The sequence below is a fragment of the Hypanus sabinus genome, unplaced genomic scaffold (genome assembly GCF_030144855.1).
Source record: "Hypanus sabinus isolate sHypSab1 unplaced genomic scaffold, sHypSab1.hap1 scaffold_1326, whole genome shotgun sequence".
NCBI lineage: Eukaryota > Metazoa > Chordata > Chondrichthyes > Myliobatiformes > Dasyatidae > Hypanus > Hypanus sabinus.
This window is the reverse complement of record NW_026779396.1, coordinates 83,404-108,040: the sequence shown is the minus strand read 5'-3', so window position 1 is coordinate 108,040 and position 24,637 is coordinate 83,404. Positions and strand designations below refer to the sequence as shown.

General features: G+C 46.1%; 1 protein-coding gene across 1 annotated transcript in view; it reads left to right on the top strand.

Annotated features, from left to right (window-relative positions):
• Window positions 1-1,322: 1,322 nt before the first annotated feature.
• Window positions 1,323-24,637, top strand: part of LOC132386826 (oxidized low-density lipoprotein receptor 1-like) — a 34,806-nt gene continuing 11,491 nt past the window's right edge. The window contains exons 1-5 of the mRNA XM_059959164.1: window positions 1,323-1,391; window positions 13,888-14,017; window positions 14,187-14,258; window positions 15,502-15,621; window positions 19,418-19,534. Coding sequence (XP_059815147.1) covers window positions 13,951-14,017; window positions 14,187-14,258; window positions 15,502-15,621; window positions 19,418-19,534 — 376 coding nt within the window. The 5' untranslated portion in view covers window positions 1,323-1,391; window positions 13,888-13,950. The remainder of the gene's footprint in view (window positions 1,392-13,887; window positions 14,018-14,186; window positions 14,259-15,501; window positions 15,622-19,417; window positions 19,535-24,637) is intronic.

Below are 24,637 nucleotides of genomic sequence, written 5' to 3'. Positions count from 1 at the left end.
TACAACTAGAAGAATAGATTATAGGAGCAGGGCTGTGATGTTGAAGCTCTATATGGCACTGGTAAGAACTCAGTTAGAATGCTGTGTGCAGTTTTAGGCATATTATTTAAGAAAGGATGTGCTGACGTTGGAAAGGGTTCAGAGAAATTTCAGTAGAATGAGTCCGGGAATGAGACGGTAACATATGTCGAACGATTGACCGCTCTAGCACAGTACTTCTTGGATTTTAGAAGAATTTCGAATAGAAACATTCGTAGAAACATTTCGAATGTTGAAAGGCATGGACAGAGTGTATTTGGCAAAGTTATTTCCCACGATGGGGGAGTCTACTACGGGAGGGCATGATTTAAGGATTGAAGGGCGCCCATTCATAACAGAGATGCGAAGATTTTTTTTTTGTTTCAGCCAGAGGGTGTTGAATCTCTGGAATTTGATGTCACGAGCGGCAGTGGAGGTCAAGTCATTGGGTGTATTTAAGGCAGAGATTGCTAGGTATCTCAGTAACCAGGGCATCAAAGGTTATGGTGAGAAGGCGGGGGAAGTGGAACTAAATCGGTGAATGGATCAGCTCATGATAAAATAGCGGAACAGACTCGATGGGTCGAATGGCCGACCTCTGCTCCTGAGTCTTATGTTCTTAAGAGCATCCAGCTGCATATTCTAACATTCCGCTTTGAGGAGTTGGAAATGGAACTGGATGAACTCAGGGTCATTCGGGATGCCGAGGATCTGATAGGAAGGAAATATTGGGAGAAAGTTATCCTGCAATGTAATTCCAAAGCAATCGAAAACACTTCAATCCGTATGCATAAAACACTCTCTCTGCAAAATCCCTATCCAACCCCGCCAAGCTATCTCCCCTACACTACTTCCTGTCACCGTCACACACTGTCTGCAATACACCACTCTCGTCTCCGTCACCCATCCCTCAGTTCCAAGCAAACCCGTCTCCGTGACCCAAACCCCCTTCTGCACACTTCGCCGTCTCCATCATTCCTTACGTAACCATACGTCCCTTCCGCATCTCGATGATAAACTCCATGTGCAAAACGCTCCCCATCTAAGTCGTCCCACCACTCTCCTCCCACACTGTGTCACAGGAAATTATGAGTAGTAAGAGGGAGAGATGATGGGTGGTGTTTCACCTCCCCCACCTGTTCCACCGGATATCGATTACCAGGATCTGAAACTCTCCACAACTCTGCATCTCAGTCCGGTCACGTGTTCCACACCACTTGCATCAGTGCTTGCATTCTCAGCACCCTTTCCCTGGTCTCCACTCTCCTCCCCTTCCTTCCTCTAACGGCACCACACAGTCCGCTCACACACACACCATCTCCGAGACACACACACCATTCAAGACTACTGGAAAGCCGAAAATCTGGGTATTGGTGAGTGGGGGAAACGGAGGAGGGAGAGGGTTTCGTACTTTTGCTGACTCCGGTAGGGTGTGCTGCGACGGTGCGGGAGGTACTTCACATGTTCGACCCCGGGAGTGTGATGGGATACTATTTAGGGAGCTTCGCTGGTTAACTGACCCTGGAAGAGTGTGCTGGGACGGTGTGGACGGAGTTTCGCTTCGTGTATGCCCTAGGGTGTGTGTGTTGGGACAGAGTGGAGGGAGCTGCACTCTGCGCCTGACTCCGTGAGTGTGTGAAGGATCGTTGCGGAAGGAGATTCTGTCTGTGTCTGACCCATGGAGTGTGTGATGGGATTGTACGGAGGGATTCTCGCTCTGTCCCTGACTCCGAGTCATGGGTTTGTGGATTGCGGATTTTAAGCTGACTCCAAGCAAAGATAGGGAGCAAGAAAATGGTAACTCACACGTTCTGAACCAAGGGTTGCAAACTGAACACCCTTTCTGTGACCCCACTCTCCTACACTTCCTTCCTCTTTTCTCAGCACACCATTCCTTCTCTGTGATTCTTAAGTGAGTGAGCAGCATATATGTACAAATAAAATCGGTATCTATGGGAAGGTGGTTTTGCAAAGTGAGGACAGGGATATAGCTATTAAATTAAAGGACAGGACCACTACCCGCCCCAGTGTATTCAGACAGAGGAAGGCCATACAGATTAGCACGTAGTATAAGTGTTTGGGCTCTAAAACATGGAATCATTGTATTTTTTTCCGAGGAAGATGAGTCTAGATAGAAGAGATGTAATACTGTTTACACCTGAACTGGAGGGGAACTGTTATCCTAGCGGGAACGTTTGTCAGTGCTGTGCGTGAGAGATTTTGGGAGAGTTGGTGAACTCGAGTTGCAGGGGGATGGGATGCAGAGCTCCAGAATAAATAGCGGAGTCGCTATGGAGACAGATGATGATAAGATCGCAGAAAAAGTCAGATGTCAAGAGTTTAGACAAAATGCGACTGGTGCCCTGAGCTCCGTATATTTCACTTCAGGACGCTTTAAAAAAGGCGCTTGAGCTCAGGGAATGAATCAATGCGTGAATTATGACATTGTAGCCATTACTGTGAATTGGGTGTAGGAGGAGCAAGCAGGAGAGCAAGATATTTCGGGTTTCCCTATTTTTAGCCGTGAGAAAGTGGAAGGAATTAAAGGAGGAGGGGTGCCATCACTAGGCTGAGAAAATGTCACTGTAGTGAACAGTCAGGACAGGCAAGACAATTCGTCTAAGTGAGGCTTCATAGGCGGAAGTGACGAATAAGAAAAAACTGGCAATGTTACAACATTGAACATAGAATAATACAGCACTTTACAGTCATTTCGGCCCACGATGCCCTGCCGACCCTTAAACCATGCCCCCCATATAACCCCCCCACCCTAAATTCTTCCATTTCTCTGTCTAGTAGTCTCTTAAATTTCATTAGTGTATCTGCCTCCACCACTGACTTAGGCAGTGAATTGCACGCACCAACCACTCTCTGAGTAGAAACACCTTCCTCTAATATCCCCCTTGAACTTCCAACCCCTTACCTTAAAGCCACGTCCTCTTGTACTGAGCAGTGGTGCCCTGGGGAAGAGGCGCTGGCTATCCACTCTATCTACTCCTCCTAATATCTGGTACTCCTCTATCATGTCTCCTCTCATCCTCCTTCACTCCAAAGAGTAAAGCCTTAGTTCCCTGAATCTCTGATCATAATGCACACTCTCTAAACCAGGCAACATTCTGGTCAATCTCCTCTGCACCGTCTCCAATGCTTCCACATCCTTTCTATAGTGAGGCGACCAGTTCTCCACGTGTGTCCTAAGCAGGATTTTATACTGCTGAATCTTTGCATCGCGACTCTAAAATTCTATCTCTCGACTTATGAAAGCCTACACCCCATAGGCTTTCTTATCTAACTTATCAACCTGTGAGGCAACTTTCATGGAACTGTAGACATGTACCCACCCCCCCAGATCACTCTACTCCTCCCCACTACCACGTGTCCTGTCATTTACATTGGACTCTGCCTTGGAGTTTGTCCTTCCAAAGTATACCACCTCACATTTCTCCGAGGTGATCGTATCTGCCACTTTTCACTGGGAAATGAACAATCAAGCGTATACGTTCCATCGAAAGGACAGACAGGTGGGCAGAAGGGATGGGGTGGCTCTGCTGGTGAGGAATGAAATTCAGTCCCTTGCGAGGTGTGACATAGAATCAGGAGATGTAGAGTCAGTATGGATAGAACTGAGATATAGTAAGGGCAATATGTCATTACCTTTGTTCCTGATGTTTCTTGCATTGTCGTACACGCACTTTAGCCCTTCTGCCTAACTATCTTTACAGACTTTATTCTGTTTCTCTTTCCTCAAATGCTGGATCTGCCTTTACTCCATGTACTGTACTTGCAGCTCGCGCATGACCTTTATACTGCTCCACCTCACAATCTGCTCTAACACTCTGGTTCCCCTCCACCTGCAAATCTAGTTTAAATCCCCCGGTGCAGCTCTAGCAAACCTTCCCGCAAGGATGTTAGTCCCCCACCAGTTCAGTTGCAACCCGTCCCGTCGGTACAAGCCCCACCTTCCCTGGAACAAGGCCGAATTGTACTGAAACATGAATCTATCCTTCCTGCACAAAGTCCTAAGCCACGTATTTAGCTACATGGTTTTCCTATTGCTGGCCTCAGTAGCACGTGGCACGGGTAGCGATCCTGAGATGGCAACCCTGGAGGTCCCTTCCTCCAACTTTGCACTTAACTCCCTAAACACTCTTTGCAGGACCTCCTCCTACTTCCTATCCACGTCATTTGTCCATCCATGGACCACGACATCCAGCTGCTCACACCCCCACTTGAGAATACTGAGAACTCGATCCGAGATATCACAGACCCTAGCACCAGGAAGCCAACAGACCATCCGCGATTCTCGATCTCTCCCACAGAACCTCCTATCTTTCTCCCCAACCATCGAATCCCCTACCACTACTGCTCTCCTCTTTTCACTCCATCCCCTCTGAGCTGAGGATCCAGTCTCACTGCCAGAGACGTGACCACTACAAATTGTCCCTGGTAGGTCGTCCCCACCAACAGTATCTAAAACGGTATACTTATTATTGGTGGGAACCGCCGCAGGGGTACTCTGCTCATTCTGTCTATTCCCCTTCCCTCCGCTCACAGTCACCCAGCTACATGCCTCCTGGCATTTAGGGGTGAGTGTCTCCATGTAACTCCTGTTTATTTCTCCTTCTGCCTCCCGAATGATCTGAAATTTATCCAGCTCCCTAACACGGTTTGTGAGGAGCTGCATCTGGATGAACCTTTTGCAGGTGTGGTCATCAGGCACGTTTGTGCTCGCCTGGACTTTCAACATATTGTTAACGGAACACTCGACTGCCCTAACTGCTGCCTCCATTACCTATTCCTAAATTAATTAGATTAATTGAGGGAGATTACCTGGCCTTATCTCACTGCAAGGAAGCTGATCCTCAACATCAGCTCGCCGAAGCCTCTGGAGCCAAAGCATTCCTACCCTGTCTCCCTCCACTTCGTCCCCCGCTCTGTTAATCTGCTCGCTTTTTAAACTCTCCTGCTGCCTCACGGGCCGACGTTCACGCGCTTGCGCGTCGTGCCCCGTTCAATCTTCCAGAGTAATCTTCTGGAGATATGATTTGGTGGCCATTGCAGAGACTTGGATGGGTCAGAGACAGGAATGGGTACGTCATGTGCCAACTCTGAGATGTTTCAGAACGGGCGCGGGTGGGAAAAAGAGCTGAGGGCGTGGCACCGTTGATCAGAGATTGTGACACAGCTGCAGGAAAGGCAGACGCCATGGAGGAGTTACCTACGGATAAATCCAATAACGTTACTGGTTGTTTTTTTCATAGGCCGCCCAATGGTAGCAGGAATATCGAGGAGCAGATAGGGAAACAGTTCATGGAAAGCTATGATTATAACAGAGTTGCCGCGATGGGAGATATTAATTTCCCAAATATCGATTGGCATCTCCATAGCGCAAGAGGTTTGGATGGGTTGGTGTCTGTTAGGTGTTTTTAGGAAGCTTTATTGTTACAATTATGTAGATAAGCCTGCAAGACGGGAAATTGTTCTTGATTTGTTATTGGAACATTAACTTGGGGAGTTGCTAGATTTTAGTGAGATCTCACAGTGGAGAATGACCTTCATGATTGTAGTGATGACTTGCAGCATCCTGAAAAGCTTGAATAAGTAGACAATTAAAAAGAGGATGTGCTGGATATTTAGGAAAGCATCTTTTGGATAAGTCACCGAGACCGGATGAGATGTACCCAAGGCTACTCGGCGAAGTAAGGTAGGAGGTTACTGAGAGTTTGGCGATGATCTTTGCATCATCAATGGGGACGTGCGCGGTTCCGGAAGATTGGTGGGTTGCGGATATTTTTCCTTTATTCCAGAAAGTGAGTAGATCCGCCCAGGAAATTCTAGACCAGTGAGTGTTAGGTTGATGGAGAAGATCGTAAGAGGCAGAATTAATGCTCATGTGGGGAGGTTTAATATGTCAGCAATAGACAACATAACTTTGTAAAGGGCAGGTTGTGCCTTACGAGCCTGATTGAAACTTCTGAGGATGTAACTATTCACATTGATGAAGGATGAACAGTAGATTTAATGGAAATGGATTTCGCACAGTCATTTGATAAGGTACCCCAGGCAAGGCTTATTAAGAAAGAAAGGATGCAGGGGATCCAAGGGGACATTGCTTTAGAGATCCTGAACTGGCTTGCCCACAGAAGGCAAAGAGTTGTTGTAGAAGGCTCATAATTTTAGAAGGCCTTTAACAAGGTGCCGCACATAAGGCTGCTAAAAAATATAAAAGCTTATAGAATTGCGGGAAAGTTACATACGTGGACAGAGCATTGTGTGATTGGCAGGAAATAGAGTGGGAATAAACGGATCCCATTCTGCTTGGCTGCCTGTTAGTAATGATGTTCCACACGGGTCCGTGTTGTGGCTGCGTTTTTCACTCTGGATGTCAACGATTTGGATTATGGTATAGATAGCTTTGAGGCTAAGTTTGCTGATCATACAAAGATAGGTGGAGAGGCCAGTAGTGCTGAGGAAACAGAGTCTGCAGGGACACATGGATAGATTCGGAGAATGGGAAGAGAAGTGGCAAATGAAATGCAATGTTGGAAAGTGTACGTTCATGCACTTTGGTAAGAAATAAACGGGCAGAATATTATTTAACTAAGGAGAGCATTCAAAATTCTCTGATGCAACGGGACATGGGAGTCCTCGTGCAGGATACCCTTAATGTTAACCTCCAGCTTGAGTCGGTGGTGAAGAATGCGAATGCAATGTTGGCATTTATTTCCAGAGGAATAGAGTACAGGAGCAAGGATGTGATTTTGAGGCTCTATAAGAACTGGTAAGACCTCACTTGGAGTACTGTGTACAGTTTTGGGCACCTTATTTAAAAAAAGGCTGAGCTGACTTTGGAGTGGGTTCAGAGAAGCTTCACTACAATGATTTCGGGAATGAGAGGGTTAATATATGCGGTGCATTTGTCGGTTCTTGAACTGCCCTCCTCGGAGTTTAACAGAATGAGCGGGAACTGATAGAAGCATTTCTAATGTTAATAGGCATACGCAGAGTGGTTTTGGCAAAGTTGTTTCCCATGGTGGGGGTGTCCAGTACGAGAGGAGACGAGTTAGGGATTGAAGGGCGCCCATTCAGAACAGAGATGAGAAGATTTATTTTTTTATCTAGAGGGTGGTGAATCTGTGGAATTCGTTGCCATGGGCGGAAGTGGATTTCAAGTAATTGGGTGGGAGAATTGATAGTTATTTAAGTTGCCAGGGCATCAAAGGATAAGGTGAGAAGGCGTGGGAGTGGCATTAAATGGCAGAATGAATTAGCTCATGATGAAATGGCGGAGCATACTCGATGGGCCGAATTGTCGACTTCCGCTATTTTGTCTTATGGTCTTATAAATGCAAAACTGGTCTGAGAAGTGGCAGATTGTGTTCAACCCAGGTAAGTGGGAGGTTGTTCATTTGTGTAGGTTTAATATAATGGCAGAATATATTACTAATGGTAAACCTTGCAGTGTGGACGATCAGAGGGATCCTAGAGTCCGATTCCATCAGACACTCGTAGCTGCTGCGCAGTTTAACTCTGTGTTTACGAATACAATGCATTAGTAATCATCAACCGTGGAACTGAGTTCAACAGCGAGAGGTAATGTTACAGCCATGATGCACAGCGGTCACCCACCCCACCCCCACTTGGGGAACTGTGCTCAGTTCTGGTCACCCGACAACAGGGATGATGTAGAACCTATAGGAATGGCACAGAGGAGATTAAAAAGGATGTTGCCTGGATTAGGAATCATGGCTTCTGGTAATAGTTTCAGTGAACTCGGAGTTCTGTCCTTGCAGCGACGGACGATATGAGGTGACCTGATAGCGGTGTATAAGTGATGAGAGGCATTGATCGTGTGGATCGTTAGAGGCTTTTTTCCCAGGGCTGAGATGACTAACCGGAGAGGGAACAGTTTTAAGGTGCTTGCAGTAGGACAGAGGGGATGTTAGGAGCAGTTTTTTTTTACGCATAGAGTGGTGTGGGCAGGAATGTGCTACATCCGACTCTGCTGCAGGCGGATACAATTGGAACTTGTTATAGACTCCTCGATGGAGCCGTCAATATTAGAGGATTATGGTTAACCCTAAGTAATTTCTAAAGTCAGTACACGTTCAACATAACATTGTCAACCGAAGGGCCTGCATTGCGCTCAATGTTTTAATTTATATTTCTCTGTACCCCTGGTTTCCTCTACAACGCTCCCCAGGGTCCATGTGACTCCACTTTCAGGGAAACGTGTACCTGGATGCATAGGTCCATTTGCACTACTATAATTTCCAGAGTCCCTCCAGTTCACTCTGAAAGTCTGGCAGTGGTTTGTCGTCCTGAAATATGACTGATCGCCCTTAACGAGTTAACCAGCATGCGGCTGCGCTCGGCAATCTTCCTCAGCTGATTAGGATCCTCCTGTCAATGATAACTGTCCTCTCTGTTGTCAACGCCACCAACATTACTCTGTTCGGCAAGGTTATTAACTGCACAGTGTACATTCTCGGGGAAACCGCCTTCTTGCTGAACGCAATCAAACTGCTCAGAGAGGTGTTCGCGGGTTCCACATCGTCCTCCAATGAAGTCTGCAAACTGGACCTTGTCAAGTTCCTTGTTAAATTCCATGAAAGTCACATCTACTATCCGTGCGTGATCTACCTTCCCCGGTCAAATCAAACCGACAACTGTCCCTGGGTCTCACGCCATCTGATATCTCCCTCCCCTTCGATGTTCCACGCTCCAAATCTCCTCGTCTCTTTCCCTCTCTCACCACTCCAGTTCATGTCCGTCTTTCCGAAACTTCCATCTCCCAGGGTGTCTACCATCTGGGATATTCTTAATGGACATGTCTATGTATGTTACATAGACCAATGGAAAAATAGGTCATGCACAATCAAATCAGTCGGTCATCTCTCCCTGGGTCCCACATCATTCCTCTCGATATAATTTACCCTGTTTTACCAAATTGGACTTTAAAAGCATTTATCCTGGGATCAAACAGAAGTAAATACACAGACATTGGTGTATGGTTAACCCTCGAATAGGTGATCCCGTTGTCTTTCCACTCCGCCAACATCAGGTTATCTCTTACAATTGTACAGTGTATTTTGGGCACGAGCCAACAGCCAAATATAGTCAGTGAGCGATTTCAAGAAGCACTTGTTCAGTTTCAGCCAGTCTACGGATGCGACCGGGCAGTGCACAAAATTAGAACTGCACGTCTGCAGTCAGTTCCTCCATTACCAAGGCAGTGTTGGGTAAAAGTTAACACTATCTCATTCTTAGTATGACATGCTGCTAGCTTTTGTTAGCTCGCACAAGCAAGGCAGCTTCTGCATCTTATCCTGTGACTTTCGTGACCTCAGTCTTCTGACAGTCAAACCGTGCAATAGCATTTAGCCTTTCCACAATAAAACAGAAGTAACATCATAAGAACGTAAGATTTAGGAGCAGAATTCGACCAATCGACACATTGAGACTGCTCCACAATTTCATTGTGGTTGATCCACTTTACTTCTCAGCCTCAATCCCCTGCCTTCTTCCTGTATTCCTTCAAGCCCTGACCAATCAAGAACTTCTGCCATAAAAATGTACCTTGCCCTCCACGGCCGCCTGTGGCAAAGAAATACACTGATTCACTACTCTCTGTCTAAAGTAATTTCTCCTTGTAATGCGCCGCTCTTCTAAGTCTCTGTCCTCTGGTCTTCAACCCCTCCACTATAGGAACTATCCTCTCCATACCCAGTCGATCAAGGGATTTAAATATTCAATAGATTTCGATGGGGTCACCTTTCTTCCTTCTAAATTCCAGTGAGTACAGGCCTAGAGATATCCAGCAATTCCCATATGCCGCCCATCAATCTTGGAATCAGTTTTGTGAACCTCGTTTGAACCCTCTCCACTTTGAGCACCATCCTTCTAAGATAAGAGGCCCAAAACTGTTCACAACACTCTACGTGAGGCCTCAGCAGTGCTTTATAAAGCTTCAGCGTTGCAATGCTGACTTGCAATTGCCCTCCTCATCACAGACTCAACCTGAGAAAGTTACATCATCGGCACAACATTGTGGGCTGTGGGGCCGGGAATGTGCTGTAGATTTCTATGTTAAACCTGCAAATTAGACTTCCCTAAAAAGCTTTAGGGAATCTCGCACAGGGACTTTAAAGTCCCCTTGATTCTCTGTGACTTTTGTGTTTCCTTTCCATTTAGAAAATAGTCATACCTTTATTTTCTGCCAAAGTGCATGACCATGCATATTTCAACACAACAGTAAATTTGCCATTACTTTGCACTGTCTAAGCCCCTCTGTAGCCTCTCTACTTCCTCAAAACTGCCTTCCCCTCCACTTATCCTCATATCGTCTGCAAACTGCGGAGCCACGTCCATGGAGCTACAGACACGTACCGGAAGATCCCTCTGCTCATCGACACGGTCTTGTCTTTAATACTATGCTTTATCTTTCTATTTGTCCGGGTTGAACTCTTCTGCCATTTCTCCAACCACATCTGCAAGCACAACAGCAATTGCTTTCGTTTCTGTGAAAAATGAGGAAGGTGCAGGACACGTGTATTCCAAAAATAAATAAGTTCTCAGTTCTCAAGAAGTATCCAATTCAAACCGAAAAGGGAACTCGAAACTCTTGTGAAAGCTAAAGAAAGGGTTTACAAGAAAATAAAAAAAAGTTAGTTGGAATGCGATCATCGGTTCGGCTCCCGGCTTCATCTGGGTGATGGTAGCCCCCGGACCGAGAAACTTACGAAATCTCGTTTGGGTGGACATTCGGCGATGTTTGCAAACAGTACACAATATGAGAGTAAACGAGCAATAGCCTCATATTTTACCCCGATTCCAACTAAACGCTTTGCTAACTTATCTCCTCCTATCCCTCTCCAATGCTATGGTTAGGGATGTAGTGTGTGATCACTATCTCCTTTGGAGATATAATATTTTGGCCATTACAAATACTTGGATATTCAGAGACTGAGTCGAAATGTACTGGGAGGGAGGCAAAAGAGATGGGGGCTGGCACTGTTTATCAGAGATAGTGACTAAGCTCCAGGAAAGTTGGATAGCATAGAGGAATTATCTACGGAATCTCTGTGGGTGGAGGTTACGTACAGGAAGCAGTCAATAACTTTACCAGGTTTTCTTTTTAGGCCGCCCAATAGCAACAGGGATATTGAGGACTAGATTGGGAAGAAAATCGTAGAAAGGTGTAATAATAATAATAACGATGTCGTGATGGGAGATTTTTATATCCAAAATATCATTTGGTATCTCCCTGGAGCAAGGAATTTAGATGAATCGAGTTTCTTAGGTGTGTTCATGAAATTTCCTTGACATCATATGTAGATAAGCCCATAAGAGATGAGGATGCACTTCTTCTGGCATTGGAAAATGAACTTCGTTAGGTAGCACAACACTCAGTGCGAGACCTTTTTGGAGATAGCGAACTTTATTTTATCTTCCTTACAATAGCGTTGGAGAGAGTTAGGAACAGACAAGTTAGAAACGCATCTTGTTGGAGTAAGGGGAACCATCAGTCAGGAAACTGCAAGCTTAAATTGGATGCAGATGTTCTCAGTGAAAAATACGGCATAAATGAGGCAAATGTTCAGGGGATATTTGTGTGGAGTTCGGCAAAGGTACGTTCCAACGCGACAAGGAAGTTATGGTCGGGCACAGGAACCATGTGTACAAAGGCTGTACTAAAACTAGTCAAGACGAAAATGATCATCTTGCAAAATGATTGAGAGAAATAGCTAATGTTAGAGATCTAGAAGATTATAAGGCTAACGGGAATGAGGTTAAGAAGGAAAATAGGTGGGGCAGAAGGGGCCATGAGAAATTCTTGCCGGGCAGGATTAAGGAAAACGCCAAGGCTTTCCTCAAGTGTGTGGAGATTAAGAGGATAAGACGCGAAAGAATAGGACCTATCAAGTGTGACAGAGCAGAAGTGTGTATGGAACCGGAGGATATAGCAGAGGTCCTTAATGAAGTTTTATGCTGCAGTATTCACTATGGAAAAGGATCTTGGTGATTGTAGCGATCACTTGCAGCTGACTGAAAAGCTTCAGCGTGTGGATTTTAAGAAAGGGGATGAGCTTGAACTTTTGGAGAGCATCAGGTCGGTACGTCGCCGGGAACGGATGAGATGTACCCCAGGCTACAATGGAAGGCGAGGAAGGAGATTGCTGAGGCTCTGGCGAAGATCTTTACATCATCAACGGGGAGGGGAAATGTTCCGGAGTATTGGAGGGTTGCGGATGTTGACCCTTTATTCAAGAAAGGGTTGGACATAGCCCAGGGAATTATTGACCAGTGGATGCACAAGATCCCGAGAAGCAGGGTTTATGAACATTTGGAGAGGTATAATATGATTAGGGATAGTCAGCATCGCTTTACCAAAGGCAGGTCGTGCCTTACAAGCCTGCTTCAATTCCTTGAGAATGTGACTAAACACATTGATGAAGGAAGGGCATTATATGTAGTGTATATGGATTTCAGCAAGGCATTTGATAAGGTATCCCATGGGAGGATTATTGAGAAAGTAGGGAAACACGGCATCCAAGAGGGCGAGTGAAGGCATAACTGAAGTGGGTGTGGAAATATGAGGGAAGAGGAGAGGAGGAAAGAAAGCCGTTAAAATCGTTAAAAGAGGATAGTGTAGAGGAAGGGGAGAGGGCAGGTGCGCAATAGGGAAGCCGTGGAAGGGGCTGAGTTGTGTGGGACAGAAGGAGCCAGTGCCAGGCGAGGGTGGGAGAAGGATGCGAGGGACTGAGGAAAACGAAAGGCAGAGAAAGAGTGGGGGCGGGAAGGAGGAAGGTGTGCTGGGAGAGAACGGGGATCTCGGATGGGAGTAGGGGTGGAGATGGGACGAAGGAAATGAAGGTAGACAGTCGGAAGGGACGGGGAATACTGAAAGGATCTGTGAGTGTGTAAGCACATCTGCCTGTCAAGGTGACAGAAGTGTTGGTCGTGGAGAGAAGCAAAAGGGAGTGGCAGACGGGTGACAGTGTGGATTAAGACAATGGGGAAGGGGAGACAGTGGGGCAAATATGGGAGAGAGGAGGTAGAGAAAAGAGCAAGGTTTGAGGAGGGGAGGAAGATGGGATAGAAAGTGAGAAAGAATTGTGGGAGGGAAAAGTAGAATGAAAAGTGGAGAGTGGGGGAAGCTTGTCGAAGGAGAACGAGAGGAAGAGACAGGGAATGCCACGGAATAAGGAGGGAGAATGAGAGAGTGCGCCACTGGACGAGGAAAGCGAGGAAACGCTCTGAATGGACCGTGTTTCGAGGTGAATTGTTCACCTCACTCGGAGGGAGGGAAAGTCCAATGCTCAAAGCAGAAACCAGCTGGAGGTGCATCTGTCCTTGATAATTGAGACTCTGTACGAGTGACAAAATCCCTCGGTCGTTCCCTCCTTTCTCATTCCTGCACTCTCAGCTCATTCCTCTCTCAACTCATCTCCTCCAAATCCTTTCCTTTCTCTGTCCCTTCTTCGTTTCCACATTTCTTCAGACCTCCCGGAATTCCTCCTCCATCTGAACGGCGATCTCCATTCCTCCTCTCCTCCTCCCCGCTGTCTTGTTCCATCCTGATCTCTCACCCTTACCTCCGTTCACCGACCCTGTCTCTCCAATCACTCCCCAACTCTCCTGCCTTAATTTCTCCAAGTCTCACCCTCTCCGCTCATTATCCCCCATCTCCATCACTTCTTCCTCCCTGTTCTCTGGACACACCCATTCACTCGCTTCCTTCTCCCTAGTCTTTCCATTGTCACAACCTCTCTATCCCCGACCCCAGTCTTCTCTTCTTTCTCCCCACTCTCATCAGCTCTTTATCCGGCGTTGGTTGTTACCGGTCTAACCCACTTGTTTACACAGGCTTCCTCTGACAACGGTTGTTTCAGCTACCTGAGCTCAGAGACGCAGAGAATACTCGGCAGGATGGACCGGAACGAGAGTCACATGAATGTGAAGTTGGGAAATACGGACGCACGGTCCCCTTCCCGAGGTGAGTGGGGCAGAAAGACAGGGGACTGATCTATTCTGTAGCTTATCCTGGTGTGTGTGATGGGACGCGGTGGAGGGTGCTACACTCTGTGTCTGACCCCGGGAGTGTGTGATTCGACTGTGTGGAGGGAACTTCAGTCTGTCTCTGACCCTCGCTTTCCTGTCCCCAGCTGAACCTGATGTATCGTATGCTGAACTGAATTTCAAGACCCGCTCTGCGCCCCGGGTGCGGAAAGATCGAGGTTAGTTTTATCTTTGTTGGTTTGACACTGTTTAGCTGACGTGTTCAATCCTGTCCAGAGATCTCAGGGCAAACGTACAGTCACCCTAAGGATTGCTTGTTTGAGCATAAGACGGAGGGAACGCATGGGAAAGACGATGGGTGGGTGGACTTTGTGGGAGGAACGGTGGGGAGGGTGCCGTTAGGTGTGAGCGCCCTGGTAGGGACAGTATACAGGGAGCGCCGTAGGGTGGTTTGATGAGTGTGTGCTGAGGGTCGGTGAGGAGAGCTAGCATGGTATGTGCCTTGTGGAGGAAGGGGCGCTGAGGAGTGAGCGCTGTAGGGTGGGTTTGTGGTGATGAGTGAGCACCGTGAGGAGGGAGGAGGGTGAGGAGGGACGCAGTGGGAGAAACGGTGAGGATGAGGCGCTGTATAAATCCATAACTGCTCTCTCAATGTTCTTAACCCCACACTCTTTCCCCTCCTCTCCGCTCCCTCACCTCCTCACACCCTCTCCGCTCTCCGTTTCTCCCCCTCTCTCCCCGTTTTCCCTACTCTCCCCCACTGTCCCCTTCTCTTCGCCCTCTCTCATTGCCCCCCTTCCTCCAGTCACTCCTCTATCACAGTCACCGTCTCTACCATTCTCGGTCTCCCCCTTGCGTTCTGTCCATCTCTCTCCGCTCCCTCTCATCCTTCCCTGTCCGCCCCTCCGGTCTTACAACCTGGCTCTGTCCCTAATTTTGCCCCTGAACTCCCCTCACGCCCTCTCCTCCTGACGATCCATGGGTCATGCCCTTTCCCCTACACTGTGTCCACTCGCTCATCGCCCTCTCTCGCAAATTGTCTTCTTCACTCTTCTCCATCACCCTCTCACTTTTCTTCTCCCCTCACTCCCTCTTCTCAATCCCCCTCTCTTTCGCCGTCTTTCACACCTCTCCCTGCCCTCTCACTGTTCCCGACTCTCTCCCCACCCCTCCCGCTGTTTCCACCTCTCTCACCCCGTACTCCCTTCTGATACTTTCTCTTTCATCTTCCCTCCCAGCACCACTGTCGCTACAACCCTCTCTCTGTCCATCGCTCTCCTCTGCTGCCCCCGAGAGCCTCTTGAGTCTCTACCACTTTCCCTGACCCTCTCACTCGAATTCTCACTCATTCTCCCTCATTTGCCTCTCTCTCTTCTCTCAACCCCTCCTCTCTCTTCCTGACACCCTACCCCATTCTCTACCGCTCTCACTCTCTTGATCTGCTCTCTCTCTTTCTCCCAGGCGATCTGAACTCCACCTATTCAGATCTGAACTTTCGGAAAGAGAAACCCGGCATCGATCAGGATGAAGATCCTCCCATTGCCTCGGGACCTAACGGTTTGTCAACCACTACACAAACAGGTTAGTATTCACAGTGATGACGTCGTCTGGAGGGATCACGTGTCATACTCGCAATTTTCCAAGTTTCTAATGCATCTGCCTCTGTCTCCCATAGACTAACAACATCTGGGTAATAAAAAGTTGTCACTCGACTCCCTAGTTAATTCTCTGTCTGTGATGTATATAAATGATCTGGATGAAATTGTAGATGGGTGTTTTAGAAACATAGAAACGTAGAATACATACGTCACTATACAGGCCCTTCGGCCCACAAAACTGGCCGCACATGTCCCTACCTTAGAACAACCTAGGCTTTACCCATAGCTCTCTATTATTCTAAGTTCCATGCAGCCATTAAGAAGTCTCTTAAAAGATCCTCTCATTTCCACCTCCACCACCGCCTCCGTCAGCCCATTCCACGCACTCACCACTCGCTGCGTAAAATCTTACCCCTGACATCTCCTCTGCGTTAACTTCCAAGCACCTTAAAACCGTGCCTACCTTTGCGATCCAATTCAGCCCTGTGGAAAAGCCTCTGACTATCCACACAATCAATGCCTCTCATAACATTATATATCTCTATCAGGTCACCTCTCATCCTCCGTCGCTCCAAAGAGTAAAGACTGAGTTCACTCAACCCTCCTGATGAAGGGTTTCGCCCCAAAACTTCGTCTCTACCTCCTCCCATAGATGCTGTCTGGCCTGCTGAGTTCTGCAGCAATTTGTTTTTTTTTAATTCACTCAAACTATTCTCATCAGGCATTCTGTGCAATCCAGGAAATATTCTTCTAAATGTCCTCTGAACCCTTTCTATGGTTTCGACGTCTTTCCAAGGCGAGCCGAACTGAGCATAGTACTCCAAGTGGGCTCTGAACAGGATCGAATAGAACTGCAAAATTACCACTCGGCTCATAAATGTATATAAATACTATGCATGAAATTACAGATGGGTGGGTCAGTCGCTTTGCTGATGATACGGCGAGAAGTGGCGCTGTCGAGAGCGGAGAAGACCGGCAAAATATTCAGTGGGATGCAGATCAGTTACAGACATGGTTTGGAAACCAGGAGCTGCGTGGAGTTTAACAGGGAAAAACCTGAAATGTTGCACCTTGGTAACTCTAATGAAAGAAATGTCACACTGTCAAAGCCAAAACCATAAACAGTGCTGTAACATAGAAACATAGAGAACCGGCCATTCGGATACAATGCTGTGCCGAACGTTTCCTTACTTTAGATGGGCAGAGGATCTTGGGCTCCATGTTCATAGCTCCTGTTACGCGGCTACGCAGTTTGATGGGATGGTTAAGAAGTCCTATGGCATTCTTGTCTTTATTAGTCGGGATATTGAGTACAAATGTCAAGGAGTTACGTTGCAACTTTATAAATCACTAGTTAGGCTGAATCAGGCGCATTGAATACAGTTCTGGTCTCCCCATTATCGGAAGGATGTCAGGGAGTTGGGGAGCCTCCGGAGACGTTTAGCAGGACTCTGCCGGGATAAGATGGCATTTCTTACAATGAGAGGTCGGACACCTGGGCTGCTTTCTCTGGAGCGGAGGAGGTACAGGGAAGATCTGACAGATCTCTGGACTCCGTCAGGCACCTGTCAGCCATTACCAAGTCAAGGAATTTGAAATTTGTTGAGGTACCAAAAGGCACTGGTGAGAAGAAACTTAGAGTATTGTGTTCAGTTTGGGTTCATCATATATACTGACATCAGAGAGGGTTCAGAGAAGATTGACTAGAATGATTCCAGGAATGAGAGGTTTGCTGTGTTAGGGACATCCGGCAGCTCTTGGTCTGTATTCCTTGGCGTTCAGCAGAATACGCGAAGATCTCACAGAAATTTTCCGAATGCTGAACATTTACGAACAGTCTAGATATGGAAAAGTTCCTTCCGTTGGTAAGGAATTCTAGGACAAGACAGCAAATCTTCAGGATTGAAGGACGTCCTGTTAGAACTGAGGAGAAATTACATCAGTCAGGGGGAGGTAAATGTATGGAATTTTTTGCCACGAGCAGCTGTGGGAGCCAAGTCATCAAGTGCATTTAAGGCAGAGAGAGATAGGTTCTTGATTAGCCAGCGTTTCAGAGGGTCTGGGCAAAAACAATGGAGTGGGGATGACTGAAAAAATTAGATCAGCCCACGATTGAATAGTGGAACAGTCTCGATGGTCCGAAAGTACTACTTCGGCTACTATATCTTATGAAACATAGAAAACCTACAGCGCAATACTAATCTCTTAAAATACCCTATCTTATCCGGCTTCATCACAGTTGCTGGCCGCCAATTCCACGAACTGACCACTCTCTGAGTAAAAAGAAATACCCCTGACGTCTCCACTGTACCTAATCCCCAGCACCTTCAACCTGTGTCCTCTTGTGGCAATCATTTCAGCCCTGGGCTAAACGCCTCTGAATATCCACACGATCAATGCCTCTCATCACCTTATACACCTCTATCAAGTCACCTTTCATCCTCCGTCGTTCCAAGGAGAAAAGGCCGAGTTCACTTAGCCTATTCTTAAAAGGCATGCTCCCCATTCTAGGAGACATCCTCGTAAATCTCCTCTGCACCAGTTAGATGGCTGCCACGTCATTCCTGCAGTGAGCGACCAGAACTGAGCACAGTACCCAAGCAGGGTCTGTCCAAGGTCCTATAAAGTTGCAACATTACCTCTTTGCTCCTAAATTCAATTTCACGATTGATGAAGGCCAATACACCATATGCCTTCTTACCCATAGAGTCAATCTGTGGAGCTGCTTTGAGCTTCATATGGTCTCGTACCCCAAGATCCCTCTGATCCTCCACACTGCCAACAGTCTTATCATTAATGCTATAATTTGCCATGATATTTGAACTACCAACATGAACCTCTTCACACCTATCGGGTTGAACTTCATCTGCCACATCTCAGCCACGTTTTGTATCCTATCAATATCACGCTGCAACTTCTTGCAACCCTCCACACTACCCAGAACGTCTCGAAACTATGTGTCATCAGCAAACATACTAACCCATCCCTCCACTTCTTCATCCATGTCATTTATAAAAATCACGAAGAATAAGGATCACAGAGCAGATCCCTGGGGTACTCCACTGAAGACCTCCATGTACAATGTGATGCGTCTACAACCACTATTTGTCTTCAGCATGCAAGCCTGTTCTGGATCCACTAAGCAATATCCCATTTCATCCCGTGCCTCCTTATTTTCTCAATTAGCCTTGCATGGGGTACCTTATCAAAAGCCTTGCTGAAATTTATATATACTAGATATACTGTTCTTCCTTCATCAAAGTGTTCAGCCGCATCCTCACGGAAATTTAATCACGGACGTATAGCCCGACCTGCCCTTGGCAAAGCCATGCAGACTACTCCTAAATATTATATACCTCTCCAAACGTTCATAAGTCTTGCCTCTCAGGGTCTTCTCCAGCAACTTACCAACCACTGAGGTAAGACTCACTGGTCTATAATTTCCTGCGCTATCTCTACTCACTTGGTGTAATAATTCGCAACTCTCAAATACTACGGAACCTCTCCCGTCCCTATTGATGATGCAGAGATCATCGCCAGAGGCTCAGCAATCTCCTCCCTCGCCTCCCACAGTAGCCTCCTTTACATTTCGTCCGTTCCGTGACTTATCCAACTTGAAGTTCTCCTAAAACTCCAGCATATTCTCTTTCTAAATATCCACAGTCTGCAGCAAATATCACTACAGTCACTAAGTTACTGAAGTGAAGTAATCACTAAGTTGCTCCTGTGGATTTATAAAGTATATATTATCGTCTTATGGTTGTATGGTCTCTCCGCAGCGGCGCAGGAACAGGAGTCGAAAGTGAAGATCGGAAATAGACCGTACCGTCTGATCTGCCTACTCTGCCTAGTTACGTCCGCCCTCATCGTGGTGGTGGTGGGTCTCTCAATCCATGGTGAGTGGAACGGGCTCCGAGTGGAGTCAGACCATTAATAAAGAGAGTGGAATAAATTGTTATGGCAAAACACAACAGTGAAACCAGCATCCCCCCTTACCATAACACCGATTAAAAACAGCTCACCATAGGGAAGTGGGATGAGGTCCTGAATTGTGAGTTTGGGGAAATAGGCAGAAGGCTGAAGCACAGTACCTTAAGGGTGGTGTTCTCTGGATTGCTGCCTCTGTTACGTGATAGTGAAGGAAAGAACTGGAGGAGATGGCCGTTGAATGTGCGGCTGTGGGGTTGGTGCAGGGGGCAAGCTTATAGATTTTTGGAACATTGGGATCCATTTTGGGGAAGGTGGGAACTGTATAGATTTGATGGGTGGCACCTGAACCCGAGGGGAAGCAATATCCATGCTGGTAGGGGTGATAGCATGATTCGTGAGGATTTAAGCTAATTTGCAAGGGGGATGGAACCCGGAGCGATAGAGCAGTGAAAGAAGTGCATGGAGTAAAGCCAGATCTAACATACAGAGAGGCATTGAGGAAAGAGTAGAAGAATAAAGGGTCTAAAAGTAATAAGAAAGAAGGGCGAAAGTGCGTCTGCTTTAATGCAAGAAGCATCAAGAACAAATATGATGAATTGAGAGCTTGGATCCATACACGGAATTATAATGCAGAGGTTATTACGGAGACTTGGCTGCCACCAGGGCAGGAATGGATTCTCAATATTTCTGGAAGGGGAGGAGGGGTGGCATGACTGGTCAGCTGCAGAAAGGGTGGGTAATGTAGTACTGTTCTCTTTTGAGTCAGTATGGGCGGAATTCCGGAACAACAAGGGAGAAGCTACTCTATTGGGAGTATTCTATATGCCCTCTGGTAGCAGTAGAGATAGCAAGGAGCATATTTTGGAAAGGTGCATATTTAAGAGGGTTGTTATCATGGATGACTTTAACCTCACTAATTTTGATTGAGAATTGATTAGTTCCAACAGCTTAGACGGGGCAGAGTCAGATATGTGTGTCCAGAACGGATTCCTGTCACAGAGTGTTGACAGGCCGACTGGGGTAATGCCCAAATAGATCTAGTATTAGAAATCGAATTGGGTCAGGTCACAGATCTCTCAGTGGGGGAGCATCTGGGGGGCAGTAACGACCGCTACCTGGCCTTTAGATTTATCATCGAAAAGGCTAGATTCAGAGAGGACAGTAAATAATTTAGTTGGGGAAGGGAAAATGTGAAGCTATCAGACTAGAATTTGCGGGTGTTAATTGCGATGATAATTTGCAGGGAAATAAACTATGGACATAGAACCGCAGAACATTGCGGCAGAGAAACTGGTCTTTTGTCCCCTATTGGGTGTGCCTAAACATTTTTCTGGCCAGTCACACTGGCCATACACCTCTCATCCATGTACATTTCCAGCATTTTCTTAAATGTTAAAAGTGAACTTTTCCCCCTTCACCCTTAACCCATGTCCTCTCTTTTTTCCTTCCCTGGCCTCAGTGGAAAAAAGCCCACTTGCATTCACTCTATCTATACCCATTACAATTGAATATAACTCTATCAAATATCCCCTCATTCTTCTACGCTCCAGGGAATAAAGTCTTAATCTAAACTCAATAACCATTAAGCAATTACAGCAAGGAAACAGGCCAGCTCGGTCATTCTAATCCGTGCCGAACGCTTACTCTCACCTGGACCCACCGACCTGCATTCAGCCCATAACCCTCCATTTCTTTGCTGTCGATATACCTCTGTAATTTTACTTTCAATGACAATATCAAACCCGCCTCTACCACTAAGACTGGAAGCTTGTTACACACAGCTACTACTCTCTGAGTAAAGAAGTCTCCCCTGGTGTTTCCCCTAAATTTTACCCCTTAAATCTCAACTAATGTACTCTTGTTTGAATCTCCCCTACTCTCAATGGAAACAGCCTATCCACGTCAACTCTATCTATCCCCCTCTTAATTTTAAATACCTCTATCAAAGACCCCCTCAACCTTCTACGCTCCAAATAATAAAGGCCTGACTTGGTCAACCATTCTCTGTAAGTTAGGTGCTGAAACCCAGGTAACATTCTAGTAAATTTCCTCTGTACTCTCTCTATTTTGTTGACATTTTTCCTATAATTCGTTGACCAGAACTGTACACAATACTCCAAATATTGCCTTTCTATGCCTTGTACATTCTTAACCATACATACCAACTCCGATACTCAATGCGTTGATTTATAAAGGACTGCATACCAACAGTTTTCTTTACGACTCTATCCACTTCAGTTTCCATCTTCAAGGAACTAGGCTCCATTATTCCTAGAACACTCTGTTCTACTTCATTCTTCAATGGCCTACCACTTACCACGTATGTCCTATTTTGATTAGTCCTACCAAAATGTAACACCTCACACATCAGCATTAAAATTCATCTGCCATCGCTCAGCCCACTCCTCTAACTAGACTAAACCTCTCTGAAATCACTCTGCAGGCTTTGAAAACCTACTTCATTGTCCACAACGTCACCTATCTTATTATCATCTGCATACTTACTAATCAAATTTACTACTCCATCATACAGATTATTTATGTATATGATAAATACAATTGAGGCACACCACTGGTCATCGGCCTACAACCTGACAACGATGTATCGATTACTACTCTCTGGCATCGCCCAACCAGCCACTGTTGAATACATTTTACTACTTCAATGTTAATACCTAACGATTGAAACTTCCTAACTAACCTTCCATGTCGAACCTTGTCAAATCTATTCAACCTTTCTTTGTAACTCAGTTTCTTAAATCCCGGCAACATCCATGTAAACGTTCTCAGCATTCTTACCTTATTAATAACTTTCCTGTAATTCGTTGACCAAAGCGTCACGCAATTCTCCAAATTCTTCCTCACCAATGCCTTATACAACCTCATCATAACGTTCCAATTCTTATATACAATATTTTGATATATAAAGACCAATGTACCAAGAGCTCTCGTTACTACCCTATCTAACCGTGACGGCACTTTTAGGAAATTTTGTATCTGTATTCCCAGATCCATCTGTTCTACTGCATTCCTCAGTGCCCTACCATTTACCTTGTATTTTCTCCTTGGTTTGTCCTTCCAAATTGCAATACTACACTCTTGTCTGTATTAAACTCTGCCATTATTCAGCCTATTTTACCAGCTGGTACAAATACCTCTGCAAGTTTAAAAATCTTCCTCACTGTCCACTGCGCCTCCAATCTTGGTATCATCAGCACATTTGCTGATCAAATTTATTACTTTACATTCCAGATCATTGATATAGATGACAAATAAAAATGGACCCAGCACTGATCCCACTAGTCCCAACCACACAAATTGTGGCAGGATATATGGTCGAAGTTTAGGGATCTCTGACAGGATGTTAGGGATAAAATTGTCTTGAGACTAAGATAAAGAACGGTAGTGTGAAGCAACCATGGGTAACTAATGAGGTGGAAAATCTCGTCAGTTGGAAGAAGGCAGCATACCTGCTGTTTAGGAAGCAAAGGACAGATGTGTCTATTGAAGAATAAAGGATAGCAAGAAAGGAGCTTAAGAGGGTCTCAGAAGAGCCAGAAGCGGACATGAGAAGGCCTTTGCGAGTAGGGTGAGGCATTCCTCCGTTATCAGAAGAATAAAAGGAAGACAGGAGTGAAGGAAGGACCAATTAGAGAGAAAGGTGGGATAAAGTTGGGCCTGGAGACTGCGGAAGAGAGCGAGGTCTTCAATGAATAGTTATCTTCGGTATTCACCAATGAGAGAGAACCTGATGACGGTGAGGACAATATGATGGACGTTGATGTTCTGGAGCATGTTGATTGTAGTGGAGATGACGTGTTGTTGTTCAAATTTATGAGAACGGGTAAGTAAAGGGGCCTGACGGAATGTTCCCCAGGCTGCTCCACGATGTGGGGATAATGATTGCTGAGCCTCTGTTTAGGATCGTTATGTCCTCGTTCTCCACCGGAATGGTACCGCCGAATTGGGGGGAGGCGAAAGTTGTCCTCTTGCTCGACAAAGGTAGTAGGGATAGTCCGGGTAATTATAGACCAGTGAGCCTCTCGTCGGGCGTGGGAAACCGGTTGGAAAAGATTCTTAGACAGATGATCTATGGGAATTTAGAGAATAATGGTCTGGTCAGGGACCGTCAGCATGGCTTTATGAAAGACAGATCGTGTCTAACAGGCCTGATAGATTTCTTTGAGGAGTTAACCAAACTTACAGATGAGAGTATTGCAGTAGATATGGTATAGATGGCGGTTAGTAAGGCGATTGACAAGGTTCCACACTGTAGGCTAATTCATAAAATCAGAAGGCATGGGATACCGGGACATTTGGCCAGGTGAATGCGGTATTTATTTTTTCTGCAGGAAACAGAGGTTTGTGGGGGGAGGGGAGAAGTACATTCGGATTGGAAGGTTGTGACCAATGCTGTCCATCAAGGATCCTTTCTGGGACCTCTACCTTTTGCGATTTTCATTATCGACCTGGATGTGAGGGTAGATGGGTGGGCTGGCAAGTTTGCAGACGACAAAAAGTTTGGTGGTGTTTTAGATAGTGTAGAAGATTGTCGAAGATTGCAGAGAGGCATTGTTTGGATGCAGCAGTTGGCTGAGAAGAAGCAGTTGGTGTTCAACCCCGAGAAGTGTTAGGTGGTACACCTTGTAAGAACAACCTCCAAGGCAGTGTAAAACGTAAATGGCAGGACACATGGCAGTGTGGAGGAGCAGAGGGATCTGGGTGTACATGTCCACCGATCCCTAAAGTGTGCCTCACAGGTAGATAGGGTACTTAAGACAGCGTATGGGGTATTAGCAATCAAATTTCGAGAGGTAGAGTTTATGATTTGTGAGAACATAGAACATGGAATAGTACAGCACATTACAGGCCCTTCAACCCACAATGCTGTGCCAAAAATCTAATACTGCATCCGCTATACCCCCCTACTTAAATTTCTCCATATACCTGTCTAGTAGCCTCTTAAACTTCTCTCTTAGATCTGCCTCCACCACTGACTCAGGCAGTGCATTCCACGCACCAAACACTTTCTGAGTGAAAATCCTTCCTCTAATATCCCCTTGAACTTC